Source organism: Balaenoptera ricei, chromosome 14, assembly GCF_028023285.1.
Source record: "Balaenoptera ricei isolate mBalRic1 chromosome 14, mBalRic1.hap2, whole genome shotgun sequence".
NCBI classification, from domain to species: Eukaryota; Metazoa; Chordata; class Mammalia; order Artiodactyla; family Balaenopteridae; genus Balaenoptera; species Balaenoptera ricei.
Genome location: NC_082652.1, coordinates 65,237,504 through 65,264,812, shown reverse-complemented (window position 1 = coordinate 65,264,812; position 27,309 = coordinate 65,237,504). Strand labels below are relative to the sequence as shown.

The following is a 27,309-nucleotide window of genomic DNA, read 5'->3' as shown; positions in this document are numbered from 1 at the left end:
ATAAATGCAAGTTTGCTCTATCTGCTCCTATACAATTGGTCATATTAGTGCTCTAACTTATTTGTTTCTAAGGTAATGAACTATGGTTTCAGCCTGCACAAAGAACAAGCTAATTTGCTGGTGGATCCTATGAGGTTCCATCTTTTGGAAAGGTGAGATCAAATGGCTAAGTGAAGTCACTTGAGCCAAAGATAAATTGGGTGTCACACAGATTAAGACACGGACCAGAGGAATCTGTTTTGAAACTTCACTGAACAGCTAATTAATTGGCCAACTTGGCCATAACTTCAGCGTTTTCTCTTTAACTGCACAATCTAGGGGTGTGTGTGTGTGTGTGTGTGTGTGTGTGTGTGTATTCAAATTCCATTGTATAAATTTGAGAATCCTAGACTATCATGTCTGGTTAGAACATTTATTATCCTCGTATCACTTGGGAAAACTGAGAGTCAAAAATATAAAGAGGTCTTTCAGCTGGTTAGCATAGGAGACAAGACTGGGGCAGGTACTCATAACCCTGCTAAACCACACAGCAACCATTAGCGAATTAATCTTTCACTTCCTCCTACAGGATGACCCAGAATTCAACTTGGATTAAGGTTAAACAGACCACACTTCATCAGCTTTCCATTTTCTACTCTTCCTTCTTTCCTGGTTTTAACTTTCTCCTCCCATGAGTCCTCTTCTTCCTTCTATTCCAGTTTTAGAAAACTTTCCTCACACATGTTTCTTTTGTATGGTTTTCATGACATTTTGTCCATGTGGTTAATTCCCTCATCTGAATGACTGCTTTGAGGAGACTTTTGTATTATTTTTGGCTTGGGCATCCATTTCCGGCCTGTGAGTGACAACAGAGACTGCCTCCCAAAATGCCCACAGTGCCGTTAAGAGGAGCTGTCATAGGGTAAGATAGAGCCACAAGGAGAGGTGGAGTCAGCCAGGCTCAAGGGAATCCAGCCACATACATGGCAGGACTCTGATATCTGAGAGGTGAGCTAAGAATGAATTCTCAGCATCCATTAATCATGAGGAAAGTACTTGACATCGGGGACTCAGGATGGCAACCCTGACTAAGAATGGCATTGGACTAAGAGGTAACAGGTATAAACTTACACTTCTCACTGCTTCTCCAACATCTGATGGGAGCCTGGACAGCAGTGGTCAAAATGCCTGAAGTTCCTGGCATAATTTTAGGTCAAAGTATGCAAAGATTGTTTCCAAGAGGTTGGAACAGGAAGAACATCATTCACACTAGAGACCTGTTCCACCACCTCATGAGAACTTGGCTCTGGGAGCATATAGCATCATTCTGACTATGTATTGTCACCCTTGGACAGGTTTGCTCTCTCGGAATCTGCTGCATGTCAGGGTGCATGAGATGGTGGTGCCTGGTGGGAGAGCAGCACAAATGAGGGCCAATAAGGCTTCTCCCAACTCTGAGAGTCTGTGGATTACACCTTCCCACTATTTATCCATTATTTGGCCCCAAGCAAGCGTTTTTGTAAGTGAAGATTTACCAGATGGTGTGCATTTAGAAAATAGGTCAAAAGAGTCACTGCCTTTTGAAACCAAAGAAGCAGTAGGACAGAAGGAGTAAAATACAGGAAAAAGGCAAGGAGTCTGTGTAATTTCTTAGATCTAGGTATGTTGTAAGGGGGCTAACAAGACAATGCATCCATCTGCTGGGGCAGGGGGATGGAGGATGGAGGATGAATGACTTTCCAAGCAGGAAAGAGGAAATGGAGTGTGCAACTGCTGCTATTGCTAAATGGGGTCTCTAATTCCTCTCTCCATAATAGTAATGACTTCCATTTATATGGTGCCTTTCATCAGTTCTGATCTGAGGGAGAGCTCAAAGTCCTCTTTTCACTCCACTCCTAAATCTGGTCCTCAACAGGGTAAAGAATGATATCTGTATTTATGCCATATCTATTTTGGAGAAGAGTAGCTCATGTGAAATTGGACATTAAGATGCTATGGAAATGAACCCAGAAGGGAGAAGGAAGAGGTAGAGGAAGAGAAGGTGTGGAAGGGAAGATGCTTATTTCTAATCATGACCTTCAGTACCATCCAGCTGAACAGACACCTCGACTCGGATACTCTGAAAGATCTTAATGCCTCCAGTAACCTCAGCTTCATCCCATCTGTCTCCCAGCTTTTAATGGGACTTGGCACTCTTTGGAGTGTATAATATTAAGGTGAATGCATTGGGTTCCAAGTGCTACTAAGGACATTTTTTTCCTGATGCTTTAGGGGTTCAGGAATAGAGGGGACATTTAGGATATAGGCAAGGAGAGGCCAAGGTTTGGAAGGAAAGGGAATGATAAGGAATCTGGTCTGTTCCAATAAGATATTCAACAAGATGTGTAGGCATAACTCATATAGACACAGAAGCCACTAACAATTAAGACTCATGAAAATGTTCAGAAAAAAAAAGAAAAACCTCATACAACACAAAAATAAGCACAAAGCAGTGGCACAAATAACTCAGGGAACTGGATTTCAGTAAGGACAGAAGTGGAAACCCTGTCAACGTATATATCAATATTTCCAGGCTGATATTTAGAAAAGTTTAGGCCATAAGAAATCCTCCTTCATTGGTTGGGAACTGAATAAAGGGATATCTTTTTGTCTTAATTACTCTCTTCTGCACTTATCACATAATCACTGTGCAGATGCCCTAGGGGAAAGCATGTAATCAGAGGATAGATGGGATTCTGAGAGGAAGGGTGGTGGTGGGATATAGGGACACTGGGCTGGGGACAAGGACCTGTGTTCTAGACTTGGCCTTAACTAGTTGGGTGACATGCAGCTGAGTTGCAATGCAGTGGGCAAAGCCCTGGGTTTAGAATAAAAAGTGACAGCTTTCTGAACTTGGACAGGTCACTTGATCTCTGAGCCTCAGTGTCCTGATCCATAAAATGGGAATGAAAATATTTCTCTTCTAAGATTGCAGGAAGGATGTTATAAGAAATACATGTGAAATGGCTTTAAGAATTGAAGGGCTTCCCTGTGGCGCAGTGGTTGAGAATCTGCCTGCCAATGCAGGGGACACGGGTGCGAGCCCTGGTCTGGGAAGATCCCACATGCCACAGAGCAACTAGGCCCGTGAGCCACAACTACTGAGCCTGCGCGTCTGGAGCCTGTGCTCCACAACAAGAGAGGCCGCGATAGTGAGAGGCCGCGCACCGCGATGAAGAGTGGCCCCCGCTTGCCGCAACTAGAGAAAGCCCTCGCACAGAAACGAAGACCCAATACAGCCAAAAATAAATAAATAAATTAATTAATTAAAAAAAAAAAAATTGAAACATGTCATACAGAAGAGGTCTGGCCCAACTCTTTGAGTTACAGATTGGCAGATAGTACCCCAGAGAGGTAGGATACCATGCCTAAGGTCATAACAGAGTTGGGTGCAGTACGCAATTCCTAGGCTGAATCCAGCTTTCTGTAGATGGCTGCAAAACAAGTAAGAAGCTGGGGAAGGGGAGGGAGAATTTTAAATGAAGTAACGACCACCTTGTGAATGCAAACACAAGGAATTTTGTATGGCTAGAGTGTGGCCGCCCTCAGAGACACAGTGACCGGATGAACCCCTAGCTGGCAAAATTCAACCAGGACCCAGCTGTAATACGGTCCAGACACGCAGACGTCCCAGTAAGACTGCTGAGAACCCTAATGGCAACAATGGCTGGTTTTAGCTTCTGAGACCTTGTTTCTCAGGTCTGTTAACTTACGATTCTTGCTTGTAGGTTCTCAGCAATAACATACCACCATTGTTTTCTAGCTAAATAATGCCAAGGAAATAGAAATAAGAATGCCCTCTGTCATGGATAGTTCTGGTTCTATGGATAAATTCCACCACACTGAAAGAGAAAGCAACAGTACTTCTCATGTGAAAGTTTAATCTTTTAGCAAATACTGTCTGGGTGGGCTTAATTTAGGCTTTGCACAAAAAACAAACACCTTCAACAAAGTCTGATGATCAGAAATGGGGAAACCCAGAAGAGCACATCCACTTGGGCAGACATGAAGTGTGGGCCATTTATCACCTTAGCAAGTGCAGGAAACATGACTGCTAATTGGTCTCTTCATTAACCAAGGAGACCATCTACCACGACAGCAACTCAAAGCTGGGGGTGATTTGGAGCAATATTTAAGTAGCTTCTAACTCATAATCATATTTCTTTCTTCCTTCCTTCCTTCCTTCCTTCCTTCCTTCCTTCCTTCCTTTCTTTCTTGATAGATCTTTATTGGAGTACAATTGCTTCACAATACTGTGTTAGTTTCTGTTGTACACCAAAGTGAATCAGCCATATGCATACATATGTCCCCATATCCCCTCCCTCTTGACCCTCCCACCCACTCTCCCTATCCCAACCCTCTAGAAAGGAAACCATAAACCAGACAAAAAGACAACCCTCAGAATGGGAGAAAATATTTGCAAATTAAACAACAGACAAAAGATTAATCTCCAAAATATACAAACAGCTCATGGAGCTCAATATCAAAAAAATGAACAATCCAGTTAAAAAATTGGTGGAGGATCTAAATAGACATTTCACCAAGGAAGACATACAGATGGCCAAGAGGAACATGAAAAGATGTTCAACATCACTAATTATGAGAGAAATGCAGATCAAAACTACAATGAGGTATCACCTCAAGCAGGTCAGAATGGCCATTATCAAAACATATTTCTTTTCAAAATCTGCTGGCCTAGAAAATGTCTCTAAATCCTCATGAATAGACTGCCTTCACCTTCACTAATTATGGACTCCGCATGAAGGGAGAAGACAAACAAGGGATACACATCATAAACAGAGGTGAAATAGCGCACCCAAAGCTTATCAGGGGTGATCAGTCCTTTAAACCAGGCTTTGGCCAGAGGGTTTGTACTGTTTGGGGGTAGGGAGAGCACGAGGAATCCTTTTAGCTTCTGCAGCTCCTAAGAAAGGAGTTTCTACCTTTTTTCTTAGTAAATAACTACTTTGTTCTACAGGAGTCTTTTATCATCTGTGTGATGTGTGGACATGGACAAAGGGATATTTATGCAGAAGTATGAGGCTTCCATGGCAAGGAAAGTTTATGTGGGTGGGCAGGTTAGCAAGGAAATTCTCCCAGCAACTGACAAGGAATGAGCTCTTCCTAGTAGCCACCAGCACTTCAGTTTAGAGATTAGTGGGCAAATCCCATCCCCAGTGGATGTGCGAAGAGACACAGCGGTAGGTTCCAGCAGAGGCAGGAGGCTCACAGTGCCTTTCAGTCAGGTTCTCCCCACCCCCACCTTTATGCAGGGAAATGACAGGTCAGGGCTTCACTTTAGGGGTCTACTAAGAGCTGCTTATCAAATGCCAAAAAGAGGACAACATGGCTTTGGGCTGTGGCTTCCTTATCAGGTAGACTTCAAGATTCACTGGTCATCAGCTTCCAATGGCTCTCCTGTAGATGTTTCAACCTAGGATGTGTGACATCTAGAGCTAGCATGTCAGGTAAATTAGATATTCATTCCCATCCAACTTTGACATTCTTGGGATCTTGTTGGTATTACTAGAGAGTTTTAGAGGTTTTATCCAACTAGCAAATTTACCGTCAGATCAGATGAAGACTTAGGCATAGCGTCTTTAATTAAAACCATAAAGGTAGTGGGTATGGTTGCAGTCTTGGCAGCTATTGGGGATGCCTCTGGGCCCACAGTTCTCAGGCAATGGCTCCAAGAAAGGAAAGACAGAAAATAACTGATTAAACAATGCATAAAATGTGCAGCAGACCCAAATTTGCAAGGAGATCTGTTTTCATTTGGTTTCTACCTCTCTGCAAACTAGTGAACGCAACGTGCCAAAGACGGCGGACTGCTGAAGGGCAGGGCCCAGCAACCAAGTAAAAAGACAGTCCAAGTTTGAAGAAAACTCGGCCTTACCTGGAGATAAGGAGGAGTCATAGGAACTTCTCTCCTTGCGGTTCATCTTGAAGGCTTGGATGTCCTTTTCCCTGTACGTCCCAAAGCCTTCATAGCTCCTCCTTTTATTCCCACTCACATCACTGTCCCACTTGTCGTTCGGAGGGTTCATCTCACTGAACACATCCAGGCTCTCTGGTCTTGCACTGCTGCCGTCCCCGCCATTGCCAGAGTACCGTTTTGTGCACGAGTCCACAGGCTCGCTGCTCAAGTCACCTTTGTCCTTGGCCTGCGTCCAATGCTGGGCATCAGAAAGTGACAGCGTAGACAGGGTGTCCACCTCAAAGTTGTTCTTGGACGCTTTGTGGCCGGCTTCACTGTGCTGGTGCTTCTGCTTCTCCTTATGCTTGTTTTTCTCACTCACAAGTGAGAGCTCTTTGTCTGCGCTGCTCAGCCGTTCGCTCAGGATGTGGCTGGAGAAGCCTGTGGCTTTGCCTGCAAAGAGACCACTCAGGTTGTCGTGGGTCCCCAGGAGCCGGTCTTCCTTGTGCTTATGCTTGTGTTTGTGTTTCCTCTTGTGGAGCCGACCACTGGACAGACCGGCACTGCCCACCTTGGGAGGATTCAGGGATGGCTGCCTGTCACCGAGGCCCATGCCCACGGGCCCCTGCAGGTGCACTCCATGCTTTGCTTTATGCTTAGCCGTACCAGACATCTTCACATGGGAGCTTGTGTGAAACTGAGGTGGTGGCACTGTTGGCCTCATGAATGGGGACGCTGCTCCGAGCGTGTGCGACAGGTACAGAGGAGCTGGGTACTGACTGTAATAACCAAGGTTCATCATAGGCATTGATGTGTAAGGCATTCCATAGGGTGCATAGTAACTTCCACTGGGAATAGGGTAGCTGAACCCTTGTAAAAAAGGCACCTTTGTCATGGTGTCATTGGTTTTTGCAGGCCTACCACGCTTCTTCTTTGACTTTAAGTCTGAAGTCCTACGAAGATAGAGCAACGGGTCATACTGGATATATGGCACCGGGTAATAGTGATCAAAATTAATCCGAAAAATGCTGGGATATGGATTCTCATGGTAAAAAGTATAACTCCGGTGAGAGATCCTGAACACTTGGAACTTGGTGATGAGCTCTTCCAGGTCTGCCAGAAACTGGAGATCATCACGGTTTTGCAGGCTTTTCCGTTTCCTCTTGTGCTTTGGCTTCTTGAGGCTTTCGTGGGCCAGAAAGTTGTCCACAATGAGATGCTTCTGCCGGTGGCCATGCCGGTTCTTTGTGCTGGTGTCAGATGGGATGGCCTCCGGGTTGTCCAGGGAGCAGAAATCAAAAGAGTACCTCCGTCGGGATTCGGAACTCTTCTCTGCTTGGTCAGACGTGCTGTTGTTGTCTGTCCCAATGCCACTGTCACTCGGGATCGTCTCCTCACTGTGGGACTCGCTCACAGGGGACAGTGTTATCTCCTTGAGTGACCCGATCTCGCAAAGGTGTGAAGGGGAGTTGGCCATCAGCCTGGGTGGAGACAGCTTCCAGGTCCCACTATGGATTCCCTTTTGGGTTTTGGTTGGAAGAGCACTGATGGGCTGGAGATTTGGCATAGTTTTCAACTCTGAAAAGTTGGTTTCAGTGCTGGCGGGGCTCAGGTTGCCATTGGACCCACCTAACTGTGTCGAAAGTGGGTGCATAGCTGCTGGTGAAGACGCCACAAGTGACTGAAAGTTGGAAGGCACGACGGGAACATCCGGCTGGCTAGAAACTGGCCTCGGGTGCTTGATGGCTGTTTTGGGTTCTTCGGATGGAGGTGGCAGCTCTGCCCTTGGCTTCCTGCCCCTCTTCTTGCCAATGTAGATGGTGCCCCTCTTACTGACATTTATCTGCTTGCCCAATTTGCTCTCGATTGCTGCTGCCCCAGGGCTGGTCTCTGGGGGAGCTTTGGCCTTCAGCGCAATGCTGCTGGAGCAGGACAAGATCTGGTTCAAGATATTTTTCCTTTTGAGTGTTTTCATCTTATTGATAGTTTTGATGGTCTTCTTATCCAACACCCCAAGCTTTCCAACTTTTTTGTGAAATTTCATCTCACTCATGGGTTTGTCCTCTCCTGGCACTAATTGGGCCAACTTAGCTAAACTACGTCGTCTCTTTCTTTTCTTGGTTCCGGGAAATTCCCGGCTGATGGGACTGACTGGACTGGTGGAAGTCCCCTCGTGAATCGTCTCAACCGTGAGCAAAGGCTGCTTCTTTGGTCGTCCCCGCTTCTTTTTTACCGGCGTGATCACAGTAAGACTGTCTGTGTTGGTGTACAGAGGGCTGGATGGGGTTATGGGGTAAGCAGATGGCGGTTCCACCATCAGTTTATCGGAGGTGGCCATGACTGCCTCCCGAAGGAGACTGGTGGGTTTTGGTTTGCTGCACGTCCACCTCCGTTTTGCAGCAAATTTGGGGTGCTGGATTTCTGGCAGCTTTCTTGGAGAGTGATCTGTGCATGTTGGAGGTGTCATGACCATGGGTGGCTTCCGCTGCTTAGATACACCTCCAGGGACAACTTTCTCAGCATTTCCACCAGTTTCAAGGCCAGCTGAGGGGGACTCATTCTCCATCATTTTACCCAACTTAGGGACACGGGGATCTTTCTTATTACCCTCGGGGTTGGAAAGTATCCTATTAACTACTTCGCTGCTCATAGTGATTCCAGAAGCCAGGACTTTCTCTGGCATGATCTTTTCCACCACTGCTTTGATGGACTGTCTCTTTTTCCTCTTATGGCTGCTTGGATCTAGGCAGGGTGCCTTGATAGGGATAGTAATCCGGACATGGCTTGAGTCATTTTCAGGATTACTGACGGAACTCACATTCTGCCTGACTGGTGATGCCTCTTGGGCATTATCTGCAGAGTAGCCTTCCCTTTTCCCTTCTGTATTGTCAAATGCTTTCTGAGCATTCTTGACCCAGTCTAGGTCTGAGTTTGGTATGGTTTGACTTATCACATCTTTTTTACTGGACTTTTTCTTGCTGCCTATAGTAGTAGGTGGTTCTGGGGGCTCCTTTGCACCTCCTCCATCTTGATCTACCAAGGGCTGGAGCCCACTGCACTCAGCAGAGGTGCTGGGTGGAGCTGGTGAGCTGTGGTTGCTTGGAGATGGAACCACACCTCCCAAGAGCAGATCTTTGCTACTGTTGGACAACTGACTCCATGTGCTCCCTGCACTGCCTTTCTTACCCTGGGCCTTTGCAAAGGAAGCCAGGGGCTCAAGAGCTGGGATCTTGCTGGTGCTTGCAGTTTCTCTGCCAGACTCTGTACTGATGAAGCAATTCTGAGTGGTAGGTCCATTGTCAGAGTTGGTGGACCAGTCCACGTGGTTCTGGCTGCTGCTTTTTTGCTGGTGCTTTGGTTTTAAGGTGTCACCGGTGAAGTCCTGTGGGAGGCCTGGGTCATAATGGAGAGCTGAGTGTTTCTGTGGCCGCTCATAAACCTAAGGGTGGGTGGAGTGGAGAAGGAGAGAGAGAGAAACAGAGATCAGCATGTTGAAACTATTTAAAATTTAATGTCAAAAGGCTTAATTATTCAAAAGTTGGAAACAGACACCTTTAATTCCAGAAGGCTTTGTGAAGGTGTTTTTTCAATTTCTTTAGTAAAAATACATTGTGTTGATTTTGAACATTAATAAGGATGGTATAATCGCTGTCTTTCTCCCCCTAGATAACAGGAACTTTAACCTATCTTGGTTTAATGCAATCTCAGAATAAGAACTGTTTAGAGTCAGGAGGGCCCCTAAAGGTCCCTCAGTCCAATGTTTCTATTTTCCAAATGAAGACGCTAAAACTTCAGCCATGGAGAGTCCTGCCCAAGGTGGCAGAGTTCAGGAGAGCATCTGAACTTCCAGACTCGCTGCACTCGTTTCCCTAACTCCAGCTGCAGCTTATTTTTGCCCCAGCTTCTTCTCAAACACACATCTTTCCCTTTCTTCTGCCTACTGCAGTTCATTTCTGTTTGGAGTTTATCCTGGAGTTCAGCATCTCTGCACTCTAACAAGCAACTCATTAGGAACCACTGCAACAAGGAGAAAAAGCACAAGTTGAGGAATTAAGGGGGGGAAGTTTGATGACTGCGTGGGGAAAAATGGGCCAGTCAAGGGCATAGAGAAGAAATGAAAAGAAGGAAAGAAACATGGAAGAGCCCTCAAATCTCTGCCGACTCTAGGAGTGGTGCGTGTTTGGGAGTGAGCCCGCTAAGACATCCTTAAGCCCACATTAGGCCCTGACTACTCTCTTGAGAAAATGTGTGGATATTCTCAAAAGGAACCTTGAAAAAAGAAAAAAAAAGAAAAAAGAAAAAGAAACAAGTCTCCTGGACAAATGTGCCAGGAAAAAAAATCATTATCATTCAAGATCACTCCATTGGACTTTGTCAGCTGTGTTTTTCCCTATATTGGCTCTACATGAATGTCTTCATACTTTGCACCTTCCTTAGACCAACTCTTCAGCCAGCAAAGGCAGAATGTGTGCTAGAGACACAACATATTCAGCGTCTATAAACTCACAAAGGGAATGGATAGTGAACACACTGTTTTGAGATATTAAGCTATTTTTAATATAGATATGTTCACATTGTTCCAGATAGATTTTAAGCCAGGCTACCAGTACAAAGAAAGCAGTCTTTAAAGCTTATTATAAGTCCTGTTTTATACACAGAGGATGTATTTCCCTAAGATTTGTTAAAGAAGGGAAAATATTAGTAAATTAAGAAAGCTTTGATAATATCCCAACTAAGAAATATATGATGATGGCTTAGTGAATTTAGGAAGTTTTAACCTATAGTATGTATCTGTCTGTTTACCTGTCTGTGTATGCATGTATCATAGGTGTCTATCTAGCTGCCTAGCTAGCTAGCTATATATCTATCACCTATCACTTCTCTGTCTTTTGTCATTGATGCTATAGGATTATTAGAAAACATCTCTTATCGTCCCTGTTAAGAGTCAAAACGCAGATGGCAGAAAGAATTATGGGTAAAATTCAATATAGTAAAGCAACCAGGGTTTCATTCACACCAGTTCCTGGAATCCCTAGGGTTATTTTCTGCCTCCCTGATTTTGTGAAATCCTGTTTATACTTCCAATATTGAAGTGTATTTTTTAAGAATCATGAGAGAGCTTCCCCAAGCTAAGCCTGTTAAGTGCCCAGGAGAAAATTAAGAAAAAAAAGTATTTAATTTTTTCTTCATCTTGCAGTTTATAGTAGAGACACTGCCATCATCAACGTCTAGAGAACTAATCCTGACACTTGACTTTGGCCGCTAAGTATTACTGCTGTGGACATAGGCTCCATCTCATTTTTGGCAAAAATAGAGAAATCTTATTCATGGTATAAAATAGTAAATTCTACTTATCTTTTATGAGTCAGGGCTTTGCTAATTTGTCATTTGTGCTTTGGATTTTAGTTGGCACTATGTGTATACTCACAGGATGACAGGCTAGAAGAGGGCTTGGAAAAAAAAATTTCCCACTTCTTTGGGTGACAAAATAATTGGTTGCTCACACTAGAACATTCTAGAGAGTTAGTGGTAGTACTTAATAAAAATTGTAGGACAAAAGTTTTAAGTTGTTTTGGACCTGGGCAAAACAGCACTCATAGCCACCCTCTCACCTCTACCCTTGTCATCAACCCCTCTCCACTTTTCCAGATCTGTATACTGAAGTACACAGAGGGGCTTCGTGGTAAAGCTGGGATCTTCACCCCTAATTCCCATCAGTTTTTCCCTATTGCTCCATCTTCTTATTCTTGACAACTAGTAGAGTCCTTCATTAACTTTTCTTTATGTTCTAATCTCAGCTCAATCTTAGTGAGGCCCCCTACCTTATAGAAATACTCCTATTATAAGTTTTCATGAAACCATGTATCTCATCCTTGTTGTACTTATCATAGTTTTAAATTTACATTTGATTTTTGTACTAATTGAATTAATGACTGTCTCCCTTTCTAACCTGTATACACCATCACAGAGATACCAAGTACAGTGCCTGGCAAATAGTAGGCACTCAATAAACATTTATTGAATAAATGAAGGAACATCTGTTTTACTATGGGTATTCCATTTTGTCATTAGTGAGATTAATGACCTGTATATTGCAACATATTGTCTGCAGACACTGTTACCTCCTTCAGCCTAATTTCTTATGCCATTCCTTCTGCATGCACCATTGTCTCTCATGAAGACATCTATCACAATCCTTGTAATGCGATGTGCCATTTATTTGTATACTTTTCTGTCTCCCTCTCCTGGACTGTAAGTACTTTGAGGTCAGAGACACTCATTTATCCTTTTATCTCCAGTATCTATTACAAAGCAAACCACCCAGAAAATTCTCAGTAAATGTTTGTTGAATGAACAAACAAAATAATATTTAAGATGTCTATTACCATGACAAAATATATGGCTGCACACAAAAGACAATAAGCCACCAATCACTCATTTCATAATGGCTCATGATGAAACTGGAGGGCTCAGATGCATTACATGTTGAACAAAAGATCGTTCCCAAATACTTAAGGACTAAAGGCACTTGCAAGGTAACTCTCCTTCAGCGCAATTTTTACTGTTAGTTCTTTCTCATCTCCCATTAATTGTTTCATTTTCCAATTAACTCTGCTTCTGGGGAAGCCCATGTGACTGTCAGGAGGGTGGATTTCACTCTGGCAATTGAAAGGTGGGGTCTGCTCACTTACACTAAGGGCAGACCAGCTGAAAGTAAGCAGTTAAGCATGCCTGGTTCCCAGTGCCTCCATCTGGACACTGCCTGATCCCATTGTTTCTACCATTTCAGCTGCAATTTGCCCTGCTGGGAGAGCTTGGCAATCAAAGGGCAGGGTTGACAAAAGGGAAGCACAACAAAAGATCAGCAGTAATAGGGGGGAAATGGTGCTCTAAACCCAGCGCTCAGACGGCTGCAGTGAAGGGGCAAAGAGGACTGAGAATGAATGCTTTTTAAGGGGTCCAGGAGAACAAGGCTTCCTTCCAGCAGTGGCTGATGGCTATATCTCGTTGCATTTCACAAAATCCCATCTCTTCATCTGTCAGCCATGACAGATTATATACACAATGATGAGACTGTCAGTTCCAATATGCCCTTCACTGAGAACTGAGCACTTACTCCATTGAGACAGAGCCGGACATCGCAAACCAGGCTCCCAGCTCAATGCAGGGGCAAGCAAGCTCTCCCTCCCATCCTTCTCCAGAGGTCTGGGGATATTATTTCATATAGGGGGCTTTGACTTGGGGCTTTATTAACCCACATAGCACTTGTTTCCGTTTCCCCTTTAGATTTTTCTGGGGGATCAGACCTGAATCTTTTATGGACTTTATACTACCCTCAGCCCCTAGCAGGGCTATCTCTGAAATGGTTAGCAAATAAGGGAATAGCTGATGAGATTCTACATTGGGCCAGATTATTTTTATGGAAAACTTTTAACACCGTCAAGCTCAGCATGTCTCTTTGAAACCGTGAACCTCAGATTGGGACTTGAACCCACATGCTGGAACTCGAACCCAGCCTAAATCCAGATTGGGACTTGAAGCCATGCGGCCAGGACTCGAACCCAGCCAAAACCCTGATTAGGGCTTGAACCCAAATGGCTGGGACTTGAACCCGGCCAAAACCCATGGTCTTCCAACTGAGATCACACACCTGGTTTCAGGACTTAATGAAGCTCAGATTCTTGATATCTCATCGCAGAAAGAATTCAGTGAGAGACAAAGTGACAGGTAAGAAGTGGATTTATTTAGAGAGAAACACACTCCACAGACAGTGTGGGCCGTCTCAGAAGGTGAGAAAGGCACCAGGGTATGGGGTTGTCAGTTATTACAGGGGTGGGTAATTTCATAGGCTAATGAGTGGGAGGAGTATTCCAGCTATTTGGGGAAGGGGCGGGGATTTCTAGGAATTGGGCCAGCCCCCACTTTTTGATCCTTATGGTTGGCCTTGGGAGTGTCATGGTGCCTGTGGGTGTGTCATTTACCTTGATGATGTGTTACAGTGAGTGTATACTGAGGCTCAAGGTCTAGTGGACAAGTCGACTTGTCTGCCATCTTGGACCCATTTGGTTCTAATCAGTTTATGTCATGTCCTCGGGCTATGTCATTCTTTCAAAGGTTGTGCCCTGCCCCTTCCCTCCAGTTTCATCTTGGCTGCTTCCGCAGCCCCGCAAATTGATTGATTGTTTGTGGAACTCACAGTCATTCTGAAGGTATGGCTTACTTTTTATAAGAGCAGTGCTTTCCATGCACCTTGAGCCTAGGCCAAATATTCATCAGGGAAACACCATTCTGAAAACACTAGACAGATTTCTCTCCTACAGGATGTGTTTATGGAAGGAAGTCCTTCAGTAATGTGAAGAACTATTTTGTAAAGTAGATAACTATCTCCTCCCCCACAACCAACGTATAAATTGGCTTATACAGAATTTAAATTTTGTACAAGTCAGATTTCTTTTTAAAAAGCACTTTATTTTTACATAATTTTAAAAACAAGCATTAAATCACTGCATAAAAACTTAAAAGTCTATGAAAATGAAAGAAAGGAAGTCACCCAGCCTTATCTCAGGCTTATCTAAAGCAAGTTTTGTCACATTGAGAGGACGACATGACAATTTGGGTCTGAGAAAAATCATATAACTCATCAAAAATCAAGCATGACTTTGTGGATGATAAACTACTCTTTTGGGTTAGCTGTGTTTGTGCTACTTTTGACAGCAATAATTTAAATTTACTGTTTGTGGGATATTTTGCTTTACATGAACAGGAAAATGTGCCTGGGTATGAAGGAATGAGGGGAGCTTTATCTCTTATTTTGGCACCTGGTACTTCTCGAGATGTGGTCCTAGATCCCTGTATCAGAGCCACCTAAGGTACTGGTTACTAATACAGATTCCTAGGCCCCACTACAGATAGGCTCATTCACCATTTCCCAGGGTGGGACCAAGGAATGTGCATTTTAACATGCTCCCCAGATAATTCTGATATATAATTGAGTTGTAAAACCACTTATCTAATGTTTTAACACCATAATTCCTCTGGGGTGGGGCTCTCCTGTGGTTGCTGTGACATTTGCAACACTTTTTGGTGGTAAATATGCAGAGCAAACCACCACAGGCCTGTTAGGATATGTAATTTGGCACCACTGAGTATTCCTGTTTTGCTCTCTGAACTCTTTGTAATTTACATAGTAAGAAACTCTAACACAGTCCATCCTCTGTTTAGGTTTTCCAAGTACACTGCATGGTGGGCAGAGGTCAGTTATATGGGTGGATGAAAATACTGTCCTCCCAGAAAGAACTAGGCATGCAGGGGTTCATGACCTCCCACCCTGGGATTTCTATTTCCCCAACTCATCCAAGCCAATCCCCAGAGCTCTGGGGAATCTTGGCATTCCACCCCTGAGTCTTGAAGCAAGTGCTCAAGCCTGAGCAAGAGCTGAGTGTGGGAGAAAAGGAATGCAGCCACACACTGTCTGATTAAAGGTTCTCAACCCTGGCTGCATGTTAGAATCATCCAGGAAGCTTCATAAAGAACACCATAGCTGGGATCTGATCCAGACCAATTAAGTCAACATTCTAGAGGTGGGACCTGAACAGTAGTACATTTTTCAAAGCTCTCAGTTATCCCAATGTGCAGACAGAGTTGAGAACCACTGGATTATATCAAAGACAGGGGTCTGGGTTAGGGACTAAAGAGGCTCTGATATTATCAGGAGATGTTCCAGCTCAGTGGTTTTCAAATGTGTTCCACAGAGTCCTAGGATTTTGTAAAGACATTTCTGAACTGTAGCCAGTGGATTGGGCAACAGACAAGCTCCATTCTTTTAACCCCCAATTGAACAGAGCAGCCTTGCAAAGGATTTCATTAAAGAGAAAGGAGGTGGAGAGAGATGGTTCTGTCACTTAAGAAAAGACTGAAAATTACCATTTAGGCTCATGAATAGGAGGAATGCACATGCCAACTTCCATTGAAATTGCTCTCAAAGCATCCCTCCTCAGCCCAGTTCGTTCCTGCATTTGCTAATGGTAGGTAGAGAAGAATGTCACTAAGTTCCCTATTTGAACCATGGCTTTATGATCCTCTGATTCCATAGAATTCCATGAATGTCTGTATCCTTTCAAAATTCATACGTTGAAATCCTAACTCCCAATGTCATGGTATTAGGAAGTGGGGCCTATGGGAGCACAATGTGATTAGATCATGAGGGTGGAGACTTCATGAATGGGGTTAATGCTCTTATAATAAAAGAGACCCCAGAGAGCTCACTTGTCCTTCACCATGTGAGCATACAGAGAGAAGACGGCCATCTATGAACGAGGAAGCAGGCTCTTGCCAGACACTGAATCTGCCAACGCCTTGCTCTTGGAATTCCCAGCCTCCAGAACTGTGAGAAATAAATTTCTGTTTTTACAAGCCACTCAGTCTATGGTATTCCGTTATAGCAGCCCAAACAGACTAAGACAATGGAACACAGAAAAGCCCCTAAATGGACATGAAGTTTCCAGTTACATATATACAGTCCTCATTTCCTGTCACATGAATTGCCCTGGGAAGTTACCTTAGTGTGGTTCCCATAGGAACCATTCCTGATTTGCTATTTGGGGGCTGTGAGTGATATTAAAGCACTCCTTTTATTGGGGTTGATAACAGCTTACACAAATACAGAGGCCACTATCATATGCTTCCTTGAGTACACAGTAATTCTGCATAATTAATGATTGCTGACTTGGTTCCAACCATAATGGTATTAATAGATATTAGACTTAACTTTTCTATGGAAATAAACATAAAACTATAAAATACATGAAGCAACTATTTTCAGGCTTTGAGCAACAGGTAATAAGGGCCGTGATTTTAGATAGAAGGAAACTTAAGAGGCTCTGCCATATCCCTAGTTTTCTGCCCAGGAGAACTTTCTAAACCTGGGCACAGGGAAGTGGAACCCAGAGAACTATAATTTCACTGGATAGAGGAAACAGAGATTATAGTTTGAGACTTTTGAGGGGACTAGAATTTGGGGGACAGAGTACCTGAGAAGAGGGAGCTATGTAGAAAAGGAATCCTAGAAACCTTAATAGAAATTCCCTATGTCTTTGGCCAAACTTTAATCTGCACTTGAGGGCAAGATTCCATGAAGCATAGCAGATATTTGCTACTGGGGGCTATAAGCCGAACATAGAGCCCTAAGGTCACATAATATTGGGCAGTGTTGGATTTCTGACTAGCCAGAATGGGGAGACTTTAATAAATATCCCAGACGGTCAGTTGATATCCCAGAATTGGTACTCCTTAAGAGTAGGATTACTCGAGCCTTAGAATAAAAGCTAGCAAAGTCTAAAAAGAATTCTTAATAAGATAAAGCAAATCTGCCAGTAAATTAACTACCAATCAGAACAAAAGTCAAACTCTTTAAAGGAAAACAAACAAAGAATTATTAGACAAACACTGAAGCAAGTATGACACACACCCAGGAGGGTAGATATAGATCCAAGGCCCTCAAAACAGCCATTATAAAGATGGTCAAGTAGTAAGGAAAAGATGGGAATAACTGATGAACATATGGGAAATCTCAGCATAGAGATGGCAACTATACCAAAATAACAAAATGAAATTCTAAATTGGAAAAATACAATAACTGAAATGAAAAAGTCTCTTGATGGGCTTAATAGCATACAAGACACAGTAGAAGAGAAGCTTGGAGAACATGAAGAAAAGACAGCAGAAATTATCCAAATTGAGGGGTGCGTAGGGTGGGGGAGGGAGATTAAAAAACAAACAGCACTTCAGTGACCCAAAGAAAAGTATCAAGTGGTCTAACATACACATAATTAGAATCCCAGTAGAGAAGAGAGAATAATGCATGTGGATTCACATAGCTAAGAATCTCAACAAATCCCAAGCAGAATAAGCACACAAAAAACTACATCTAAGTACATTGTAAACAAACTGATGAAGTCCAAAGAGAAAATGTTAAAAGCAGCCAGAGAAATAAGACACATTATATACAGGGAAAAATAATGTCTGATTTTTATCAATAAAAATCAAGCCAGAAGACAATGAAATAATATCTTTAAAGTATTAAAATGAAAATAAAGTCAATTTAAATTTCTCTATTCCATGAAAACATTTTTCATATATGAAGGCAAAATAAAGATATTTTCAGATAAATAAAAAGTGAGGGAATTCACTGCTGGTAGACCTGAATTACAAGAAATGTAAAAGGAAGTTCTTTAGGCTAAAGCAAAATAACACCAGATAGAAACTCAGATCTACATGAATGAATGAAGAACATGGAAATGGTAAATATGTGGGCATATATACAACATCTTATTCTTGGTCTTAAAATCTTCAAAAGGCAACTGACTGCTTAAAGTGTAAATAATAACAGTGTATCATGAAGCTTATGACATTTATAGAAATAAAATGTACAATAATAAAACAAAGAGCAAGAGAAGGTATATGGAAGTATACGCTTGTAAGGTGCTTATATTTGAACAGATGTAATATTAGATTAAAGTAGATGTGATACTTTAAGGGTGCATACTGTAATCACCAGAGCAACCACTAAAAATAAAACAAAGTTGTATATCTAAAATGCCAATAGAAGGAAACACACGGAACACTAAAAAGGCTTGATTTGTCCAAAGAGGGTAGAAAAGGAGAAAAAAGAATGAAGATAGATGGGAAAAACAGAAAACATATAGTAACATGGTAGACTTAAGCTCAACAATATAGGTAATTAACTCTAAATATACTAAACAACCCCTCCCCCCAACAAACGAACAACAGAAAACAAAGCCAAACCAAAAAACAGGTGGTAGATTGTCAAACTGAATAAAAAAGTAAGACATAACTATATGCTGTTTACAAGAGATACACAATAAATATTGGGTTGGCCAAAAAGTTCGTTCGGGTCTTTCGTAACATCTTATGAAAAACCCGATTTAACTTTTTGGCCAACTGTATACAAAGATAAAGATAGCTTAAAAGGATGGGAAAAGACATACCACACAAACACCAAATTTTAGAATGCTGGAGTGAATAAATATAGTGCAAAATGGGCTTCAGAACAAAGAGTATTACCAGAGGTAATCAGGGACATTTCAAAATAAGAGAGTCAATTCATCAAGAAACAATAATCCTAAATTTGTTTGCACCTCGTAACATATACTTGGATCAAATGCTTGAATCGAAAACTAAGAGAATTAAAGAAAGACATAGCCAATGACACAATTAAAGGGATTTTAACATTCTTCTTTCAGTAATTGCTAGAGCAAATTGACTAAAAAAAAAATCAGAAAAAATATACAGAAGATTTGATCAATGCTCTCAACGAACTTAACCTCACACAACTGCAAAATACCTTCACCAAAATATGCTGGATCACAAAACAAGTAGGGGTGGATAGGGAGCACATGTCAATGTCCTCAAACATTGTTTGTCAGCAAGAAAATGCCAATTAAAACCACCATGAGATACCACTGAACACCAAATAGGATAGCTAATATTAAAAATATTGACGATAACCAGCATTGATAAGGGTATGGACAACTGAAACTCTCAACTCTCATCCATTGCTGGAGGTAGTACAAAATGGTACTACTTTGGAAGCTGTTTTGGCCATGTCTTATTTATTTATTTACATCTTTATTGGAGTATAATTGCTTTACAATGGTGTGTTAGTTTCTGCTTTATAACAAAGTGAATCAGCTATACATATACATATATCCCCATATCTCCTCCCTCTTGCCTCTCCCTCCCACCCTCCCTATCCCACACCTCTAGGTGGTCACAAAGCACCGAGCTGATCTCCCTGTGATGTCTTTTAAAGCTAAATATACACTATGACCCAGCAATTCCACTCCTGTGTATTTACCCAAGAGATGAGAACAAGTATGCACAAACAGACTTTTACAGAAACTTTATAGCAGCTTATTCAGAGTAGAAAGCACCTGGAAACAGCGTAGGTGTCAATCAACAGAAGAACACACAAACTCATCAATACAAAGAACAAAGTATGGATATATTCCACAATATGGATAAGTCACACACATGAAATTATGCTGAGTGAATAAAGCCAGACTCCAAAAACGTACATACTGTATGATTTCATTGCATAAAGTTCTAGAACAGGTAAAACTAAACTATTACGATAGTAATCAGAACAGTGGTTGCTTAAAGGTTGGGTGGGAGTGGGAAAGGGCAAGAGGAAAGTTGCTGGGGGTAATACACGTATTTTGTATCAGGATAAGAGTGTGAGTTACACAGTATACATTTGTCAAAAACTCTTTGAACTGTATACTTAACATGTATACATTTCAGAATATGTAAATTTTACCTCAATTATGTAAAAGGAGAAAATACATCAAACAAAGATTACTAAGAGCTCTCTATATCACATGCACACTCACACACATACACACACGCACACACCCCAAAGCCACTCAGCAGAACTTAGTGACACTTTCTTTCCAATGAACACCTAGGCAGCCAACAACTCAGTGTTTCCCCTTCCCCAGGCCTCACTCTCCTCTTTGCTCAGGGACAGCTGAGGGAGTTGATCCCAGAACAATGGAGCCTGAATCAAGGAGACAGGTGCCTGTGGCTTCTTGCAGGCCCCATTCTCTCCTTTCCTCATCCTTGGTGGCTTCCCTGACCTGGGCCAACAGGTAGAAAGGTGAAGTCCCCCTCCACCCCAGCCACAAATCCACCTTCCTTGAGGTAAGAAGGAAGCTTGACAAGAACCTGCTCACAAATCAGTTAACACTGCCCCGCCTCCTCTGTAAATCATGTGAGATCCATCTGGGTAATGACTCCTCCAGTGTAATTCCCTATTAAGAGGCTTTATCTGGAGAGATAAGCAGCTGGTTTCCGTGTCACTAATTGCTGTCTGCTGTGATTTTAAAACATCTGCACCATTGTGCTCTTCATTTTCATATTCTAATCACCCTGAAACTTGAAAAAGGTACATCATTGATTGTTTCTATGGGTTAATTAGTACACAGTCTCCTTGTAGAGACAATTTAGAGGCAGCCAGAACCTCAATCAGGAAGTTTGTTTTAAAAATTAATAACATTGGCGGTGGCTGGAGGGACTGTCACGTTCAGGGACATATCAGGGCTCTCCTGGTGGGGGAGCCACGCTTTGTTATGCTCCAAAGAGGAGGGAAGCCAACAGGGCAGGGGGCAGGGGAGCGGGGAGCAGCAGTAAGTGCAGCAGCAGTGCGGACCCGGCCTGGTCCCCAGTGGACGCCACCACCGTCTCCACTGCCCTCCTCCTTGCTGTACCACCTCCACCTCCACTAGCCTGAGTCTCTTTCCCTGTCAGCACAAATCAGGACTCTGATGAGGACTGAACAAAATACCTGAAGGTGAGAGGAATTTGTTAAAGCAGTAAGAGCATGAGAGATGATTTCATGTTTTAAAAGTCTGTTCATTGTTCCCTCCCCCTCCCCCCACCTCAAATGTGGGAAGGGGGCTATAGTATAAATGAAAGACCTGGACCATATAGAAGAGTGACACTGGAACCCTGAGCTTCTCCAATTTAAATTGCACATGATTCACCTGGGGATCTTGTGAAAATGCATATTCTGATATAGAAGGTCTGGGATAGAGCTGTGATTCTGCATTTCTAACAAGATCCCAGGTGGTGTCCAAGGTCAACCATTTGAGATGTGCTGGCCCAGACCCTCTTTTCTCAAGCCTTTGACTGAGGTCACTATTCCTGAGATCCAAGGGATAGCTGAGAGGCCACAGTGTGGCGGGGAGGCTTGAGATCTATGCGAGGGTCTGAATCCCAGGACCACAATGCAGGACAAGTCCTGTGGCCTCTCCTATCTTAGCTTCTTCATCTAGAAATTAACAGCAGTATCCACGTCAAAGGGGAGTGAGTATTAGCAGCTGGTGAGCGTAAAGTATTTAACAGTGCCTGGCCCTTAGTAGGTACTATGTTACTATAGCTAAACTTTTGTATTGGATTTTTCAATAAACTACTTTTCTGAAAAGTAACATCCAGCAGAAATGGGGCAGAGGGTAGAGGCATTAACCAGGGAGCGCCTCACTTAAGCTCGGATGGTGTGTTCTTGCAGTCACTCATTCCAGAAGTCTGTCGCTACCCCCACCGCCACCCTCAACCTAACCCAGTGTTCAGAGCTCAAGGTCTTCCTTCAGAGCCTCCCTGGGACCCACTTGACAATACAGAGTCACGGGGAGCTTACTTCTGCACAAAATACATTGCTCTATCTATTAGACACTGCTTTCCTATTTTGAGCTGAAGTTCTGTTTGCCCTTGGATTGTTCTGCCAAGCTGGGGAGACAAGCATCCCTGCAGGTGTTGGCCTGGATCTGAGGACCAGGTCCCTGTAACTGCGAGTGAACACACCCTTGGGAGGGAGTTCCTGGCAACCCCTCCTACAACTGTTCTTAGCAGGTCTCAAAGGGGCTTCCCCAGTGGGTCTGGAAATGTGCTATTGTTAGGGGAAAATGCTAAGAACTGGGCTTTCGTTTATGTGACATACAAATAGAAAAACAGCCTCTCAGCAGACGAGCTAGAAGTCAACTTAAGAAAATTTAGAGAAAGAGAGTAAATGGTGTGGAGCTGCAGGGCGAACACTTCAGAGGCAGCCATGGCGTAAGCTTGGTGGGGCTAATTGGAGTGCACATTGCCACATCCTTCTGGAAGGGACACGGAGGCCTCCTGATTGAGCCATTCAGGTGCTGAGAACTTGCTGAAGCAGAATCCCACCAACAGTACCACCTCTGCCCTGCTCCAGCAAACAGGCTTTGCCCACCCTGCCCAAGTGTCTCTAGGCCTCCAGCTGGGTCCCAGGAGCCCCAAGGGACAGGGAACAGTCCTGGCCTGGGACATATTCTGTAGTGAAAGTCCTAAGCAACAGGAGCACACTGATCCTGACGATGAAGATGAAGCATCACGGAGCAACAGTTGGGTTTTAAAAATGTGTCAGCTATTCTCCATGTGGCCTATTCTTCAGGCCACTCCCTCAAAAAAGGAGGAAAAAGAACATGTTCTGTTCTCTTCTTCTTTGAGAATCAGTAGCATACGATGAAGTGGCAAACTAGCAGGGTGGAGTATTAAGGTCTGAATGTCACATCCACGAGAGAGGTACAAAACCTGAAGTGCATTCAGAGTGAGAACCAGAATGGCCCAGGATCTGGGAAGGCTATCTCCTAAAGAAAGCTGGATGAATAAGGGGAGTGGATGGCTAGTCTGGCCCCAAACAGGCCATTTCCCAAACCTGCCTGCAGGTAAGAACTACCAGTGGCCTCTGTTAAATTCACAGTTCACCAGGCCTCTCTCCTGAAAGTCTGGAGTCACGATTCAAGGCGAGTGTCCGGAGAGCCTTACTTCAGTCAAGCTTGGTAAACACTTGGTAACCTAAGGGCTTCTACATGGAAGGGGTTAAGAATTGTTCAGCTTTGTTCCAGGGTGGGGAGTAGCAGAGACCAGACAGGAAAGGGCCCAAAGATTATATCTAGCTTTTGCTTGTTAGAGGAAAAATCTTAAGATGGGAGAGGGTGGAGGAAAAGAAGTATTTTTTCCCTCTTTACCTCATGTTTCCTTTCTATAAATCCATTTTACTGAAAAACTGGTGTTTTTTTACCAGTAGAGCTAAAATAACCATTAATTATAAATCAAGTCAAAAATGTCATGGAGATGCTGAATTAGCCTGCAAAACCAGCTTTTAAAGTTTCCCATAAACACTGCAAACTGCAGGCATTTGGTGCACCCTTCATTTCTCATGAGTCTCATTTAGAAGAAGGCCAGGAGGGCAGAGCGAAGGCAAGGGGCTAGCCTTGTGGGTGAGGGCTGAGACCCAGAATCATTCTTGCCCCTGGAGTGTGATCGTGTCCTAGGTGGCTGCCCACAGTGAAGTCCCTGGTGCGGCAATCACGTGGGTCTCTATGTCAATCAGTGTTGACCACCCTTAGAGTCTCCTGTTCAATTTGTGCTCTTGAACTTTCTCTAGGAGGCTTCCTGTTTAAGGTAGCATGGCATCTGTCACTTATGGATTGTCTTCTATCTTCTTGTGAGAGGCAGTGGAGCAGAAATGTGTAGCAGTGAGGAGCACAGACTCTTGAGCTAAGAAAACTGTATTAAAATCTTACTAGCTGTGTGACATTGGGCAAGTTGCTTAACCTGTCTGTGTCCCAATTTCCTTAGCTGCAAAACAGAGATGATAATACACTTACCTAGTAAGGTCAATAGGTGAATCAAATATGTCAGTCTATGTAAAGCACTTCATCCAGTGCTGGGTGCACAGTCAAGGCTATTCCAGTGCTCACTATGCAGTGGAGAATCCCGAGGGCACGTTCAGAGTCAGGAATCAGAAGGAACTCAGTTCAAATCCTAGCTTTGCCTCTTACAACCTGTATGACCTGGGACTTGTTTCTTATCTTCTCTACTTCTAAAATGGGAGAAATAACATGCCTACCTAATAGTGTTGTTTTGAAAATTAAACATGACAACATTGGTAAAAGTGTTATCATAGAACACATTGTAAGTGTTCAACAATTTCCAGTTATTACTAATATTATAACTTTATAATTATTAATTATTTGGGGATGGAGAGGGTGGGAGGCAGGCCCAAGAGGGAGGGGATATAGGTATACATATAGCTGATTCACTTTATTGTACAGCAGAAACTAACACAACATTGTAAAGCAATTATAATCTAATAAAGATGTAAAAAAAATAAAATAAAAATAATTATTGGTATCACCCTCCCCCCCGCATCTGAAACTCAGTTGTCTAGTAAGAGGGGTCAGGACACATGCATCCTTTACTCCTAGTTATCCTCACAGTCTCCAGGTGAGAGTTTCAGCTCAGATTCCTGGGAGTGATGCCAGGTCTGGGAGGGTGTTTCTGATAACCAGAGCAACATAAACTAGTTTAAAGGAGAATCCAGCCCAAGCACACTCACTCATCATGATTCTGCAGAGTTATTCTGGGTCAAATGGCTTGGCCTTGATCTCTCCAGCTGTACCTGGTGCCTTCCTGGAGTGAATATATCTTATGGTGTCAATCGTCTAGAAGTTGTGAATTGGACACACATTCCCCATTGTCTTTGACTGTCGTGATTTAGCTTAATAGGGTTTCAGGCCCTTTCTGCACCAAACCATAGAAAGCAAAGCACTGTACAGAGTTCTTGTTGGGGGTGCTTTGGGTCGGGGTGCCGCCATGCTATAAATTCATGGGGACAAAATGCACCCCTTACTATCTATGATGAATACCAGCACCTGTCTGTGGGCAGCTGGCATCACTGAAAGGTGACAGGGAAGTTTGGATGTAGGTTGAAAATCTATGTCTGCCTCCATTAGGTCAGGGTCTGATGTATCTGACTCAATTTATTCTGGAATCATTCATGAAGCAAATGTATATTTGGCCGGACTGCAGATGAGGTACGGTGCTCTCACAATCTTAGACCCTCTTCTCCTATTACAGAGGAAGACACTGAATCAGAGGACTAATGGATTGCTCAAACTCACACAGATAGTCATGGTCAGAGTTGGTCCAGAGTCTCCTGACTCCAATTTCCAGCTGCTCCTTCTATTCCCTTGTGAGAACCTTCTCCATTTAGGAGACGAGGTGCAAGGCACTGCGATGACATCCTCTGTTCTGACGTTACTCTCTGGGACCTGCAAGCTCATGCACTTCGCTGAACCTTGTTGCACCTGTTGGACCTACCCCCATAGCTCTGGATTCTTGAACATGCCTCCAAGGTGAGGTCAACCTGAAACTTCTGTCCCAGCTTGGCTGCTGGATTATCTCTTTCAGAATTTGTGCCTGCCTTTCCCTCGGCTCCTTGTCAAGTTTGGTCAGAGAGCTTGGCCTTAATAATTCCACTTGCTCCTTAAGTGGGCCCATTCTCAGACACCCGCCTTGTCAATAACTGCTTTAATAGCAGTCACCTTGAGACCCTCTTTCCTTAGCCTACTGTCTTAACCATGTCTCAGGTCAGGTAATTCTGGGCTCGTTTTCAGCAATTCCCCACATGCAAGAAGAGACAGGGGATGAGGGACCTAGCAGAGCCCCTAGGAAACATCTCATCATTCAATGAGACTACTGCATCCCAGAGAGGGCAAGCATCTTGCCCCGGCACTTCCTGATGGTACGGCATTAACCATCAGGCAAAAATCATACAGTGAAAAGCTTCCTTCTGCGGCCTCATGGATGCTGAGGTATGCTACGTCTTTTTCTTCCTGGCTTTGCTGACTCTGCACCAGGGCATAAGGCTTTTAAAGACAAAGACGCATCCCATGTACAGCTGCAGGTCAACAGAAACTTACCTTCTATAACATTTACAGACTAATAGTGTCTTAGTCTTGCCTCTCCTTCATTCTAATGCTCCCCAAGCTCGCCACTGTTTCATTTCCTCTTTATTTAATTAATCGGGGTTTCAGCTTTCGCTCGACCCTTAACTAGTGGTGCAACCTTGGGAAGTAACCTGACCCTCTGGGTATCCATCCTTCTTTCTGTAATAGAGAAATGATCACCTGCTTGCCTCTCCAGGTTGCCCTGAGGATCTACAGCATGTGAAAACATTCTGGAAACCATAAAGCACTATATACATGCAGGTCACTGCAGTTGTTTGTTATTGCTTGGTTGAGGACTCGTCTAACGATTTCAGAAAGCAAAGAATGCTGACCATACTCCCTGTAAAATCAGCATGAGGTGCAGGGAAAAGTTAAGATAAATTTTAGTATAATTTAAAAAATCATATTATTTCTATACACTTTCTAAGGACTTCTAAAATCTTACCACCCATCTTTCCATGTCTCAGCTGAAGGGGAGGGAGGGGAGAGGAAGGGAGGGAACAGAAAACACAAACAACAGCTCTCCCCACTCTGGCAATAAACTTCTAGCTCCAAAGCAGGTTTTATTTAGTGTGCCATAAAAACAGTCATTTCTCCCACCATAAAAGAAGCCTGACTACCCAGCCTTGTTTTTCTGCAGTTAGTCTGTGGGTTGAGTGGGTCCTAGTTCTGGAGCAGGCTACAGCCTGCCTTTCCTCCTCAAGCCTATGCTCCCTCCCTCACAGCCCTGCATATATCGAGAAATAAAAGGCAATTTTAAAGTATTTTATTATGTGTGAATTTACAGGGGAAAAACGTATATGTTTTTGGAGATGGAAGTAAGATTTAATTGTCCCTCTGTTTTATGGTTACTGCCTCATGGGTATGTACCAGATAGCCTGGGCTCTGTAGCTTAAAAAAAAAAAAAAAAAATCCAGGTGAGATTGAGGCAATTTTCCCAGCCATTATACAGACCCTGGAAAGTTTAGGTCATTCTGGAGAAATAAAAAAAACGCACACAGGCTCAAGAAGGAAAGGAGCACAGTAGGTTCCCTAAGCTGC

At 43.3% G+C, this 27,309-nt stretch overlaps 1 protein-coding gene across 6 annotated transcripts in view; it reads right to left on the bottom strand.

The window, feature by feature from the left end:
- SETBP1 (SET binding protein 1) overlaps positions 1-27,309 on the bottom strand; it is a 383,487-nt gene that overhangs the window by 106,232 nt on the left and 249,946 nt on the right. For all 6 annotated transcript variants that reach the window (XR_009497227.1, XM_059894183.1, XM_059894185.1 and 3 more), the window contains exon 4: positions 5,915-9,374. Coding sequence is in view for 5 of the 6 variants with exons in the window: in XM_059894183.1 (XP_059750166.1) it covers positions 5,915-9,374 (3,460 nt within the window). In the remaining variant the exon portion in view is untranslated. The remainder of the gene's footprint in view (positions 1-5,914; positions 9,375-27,309) is intronic.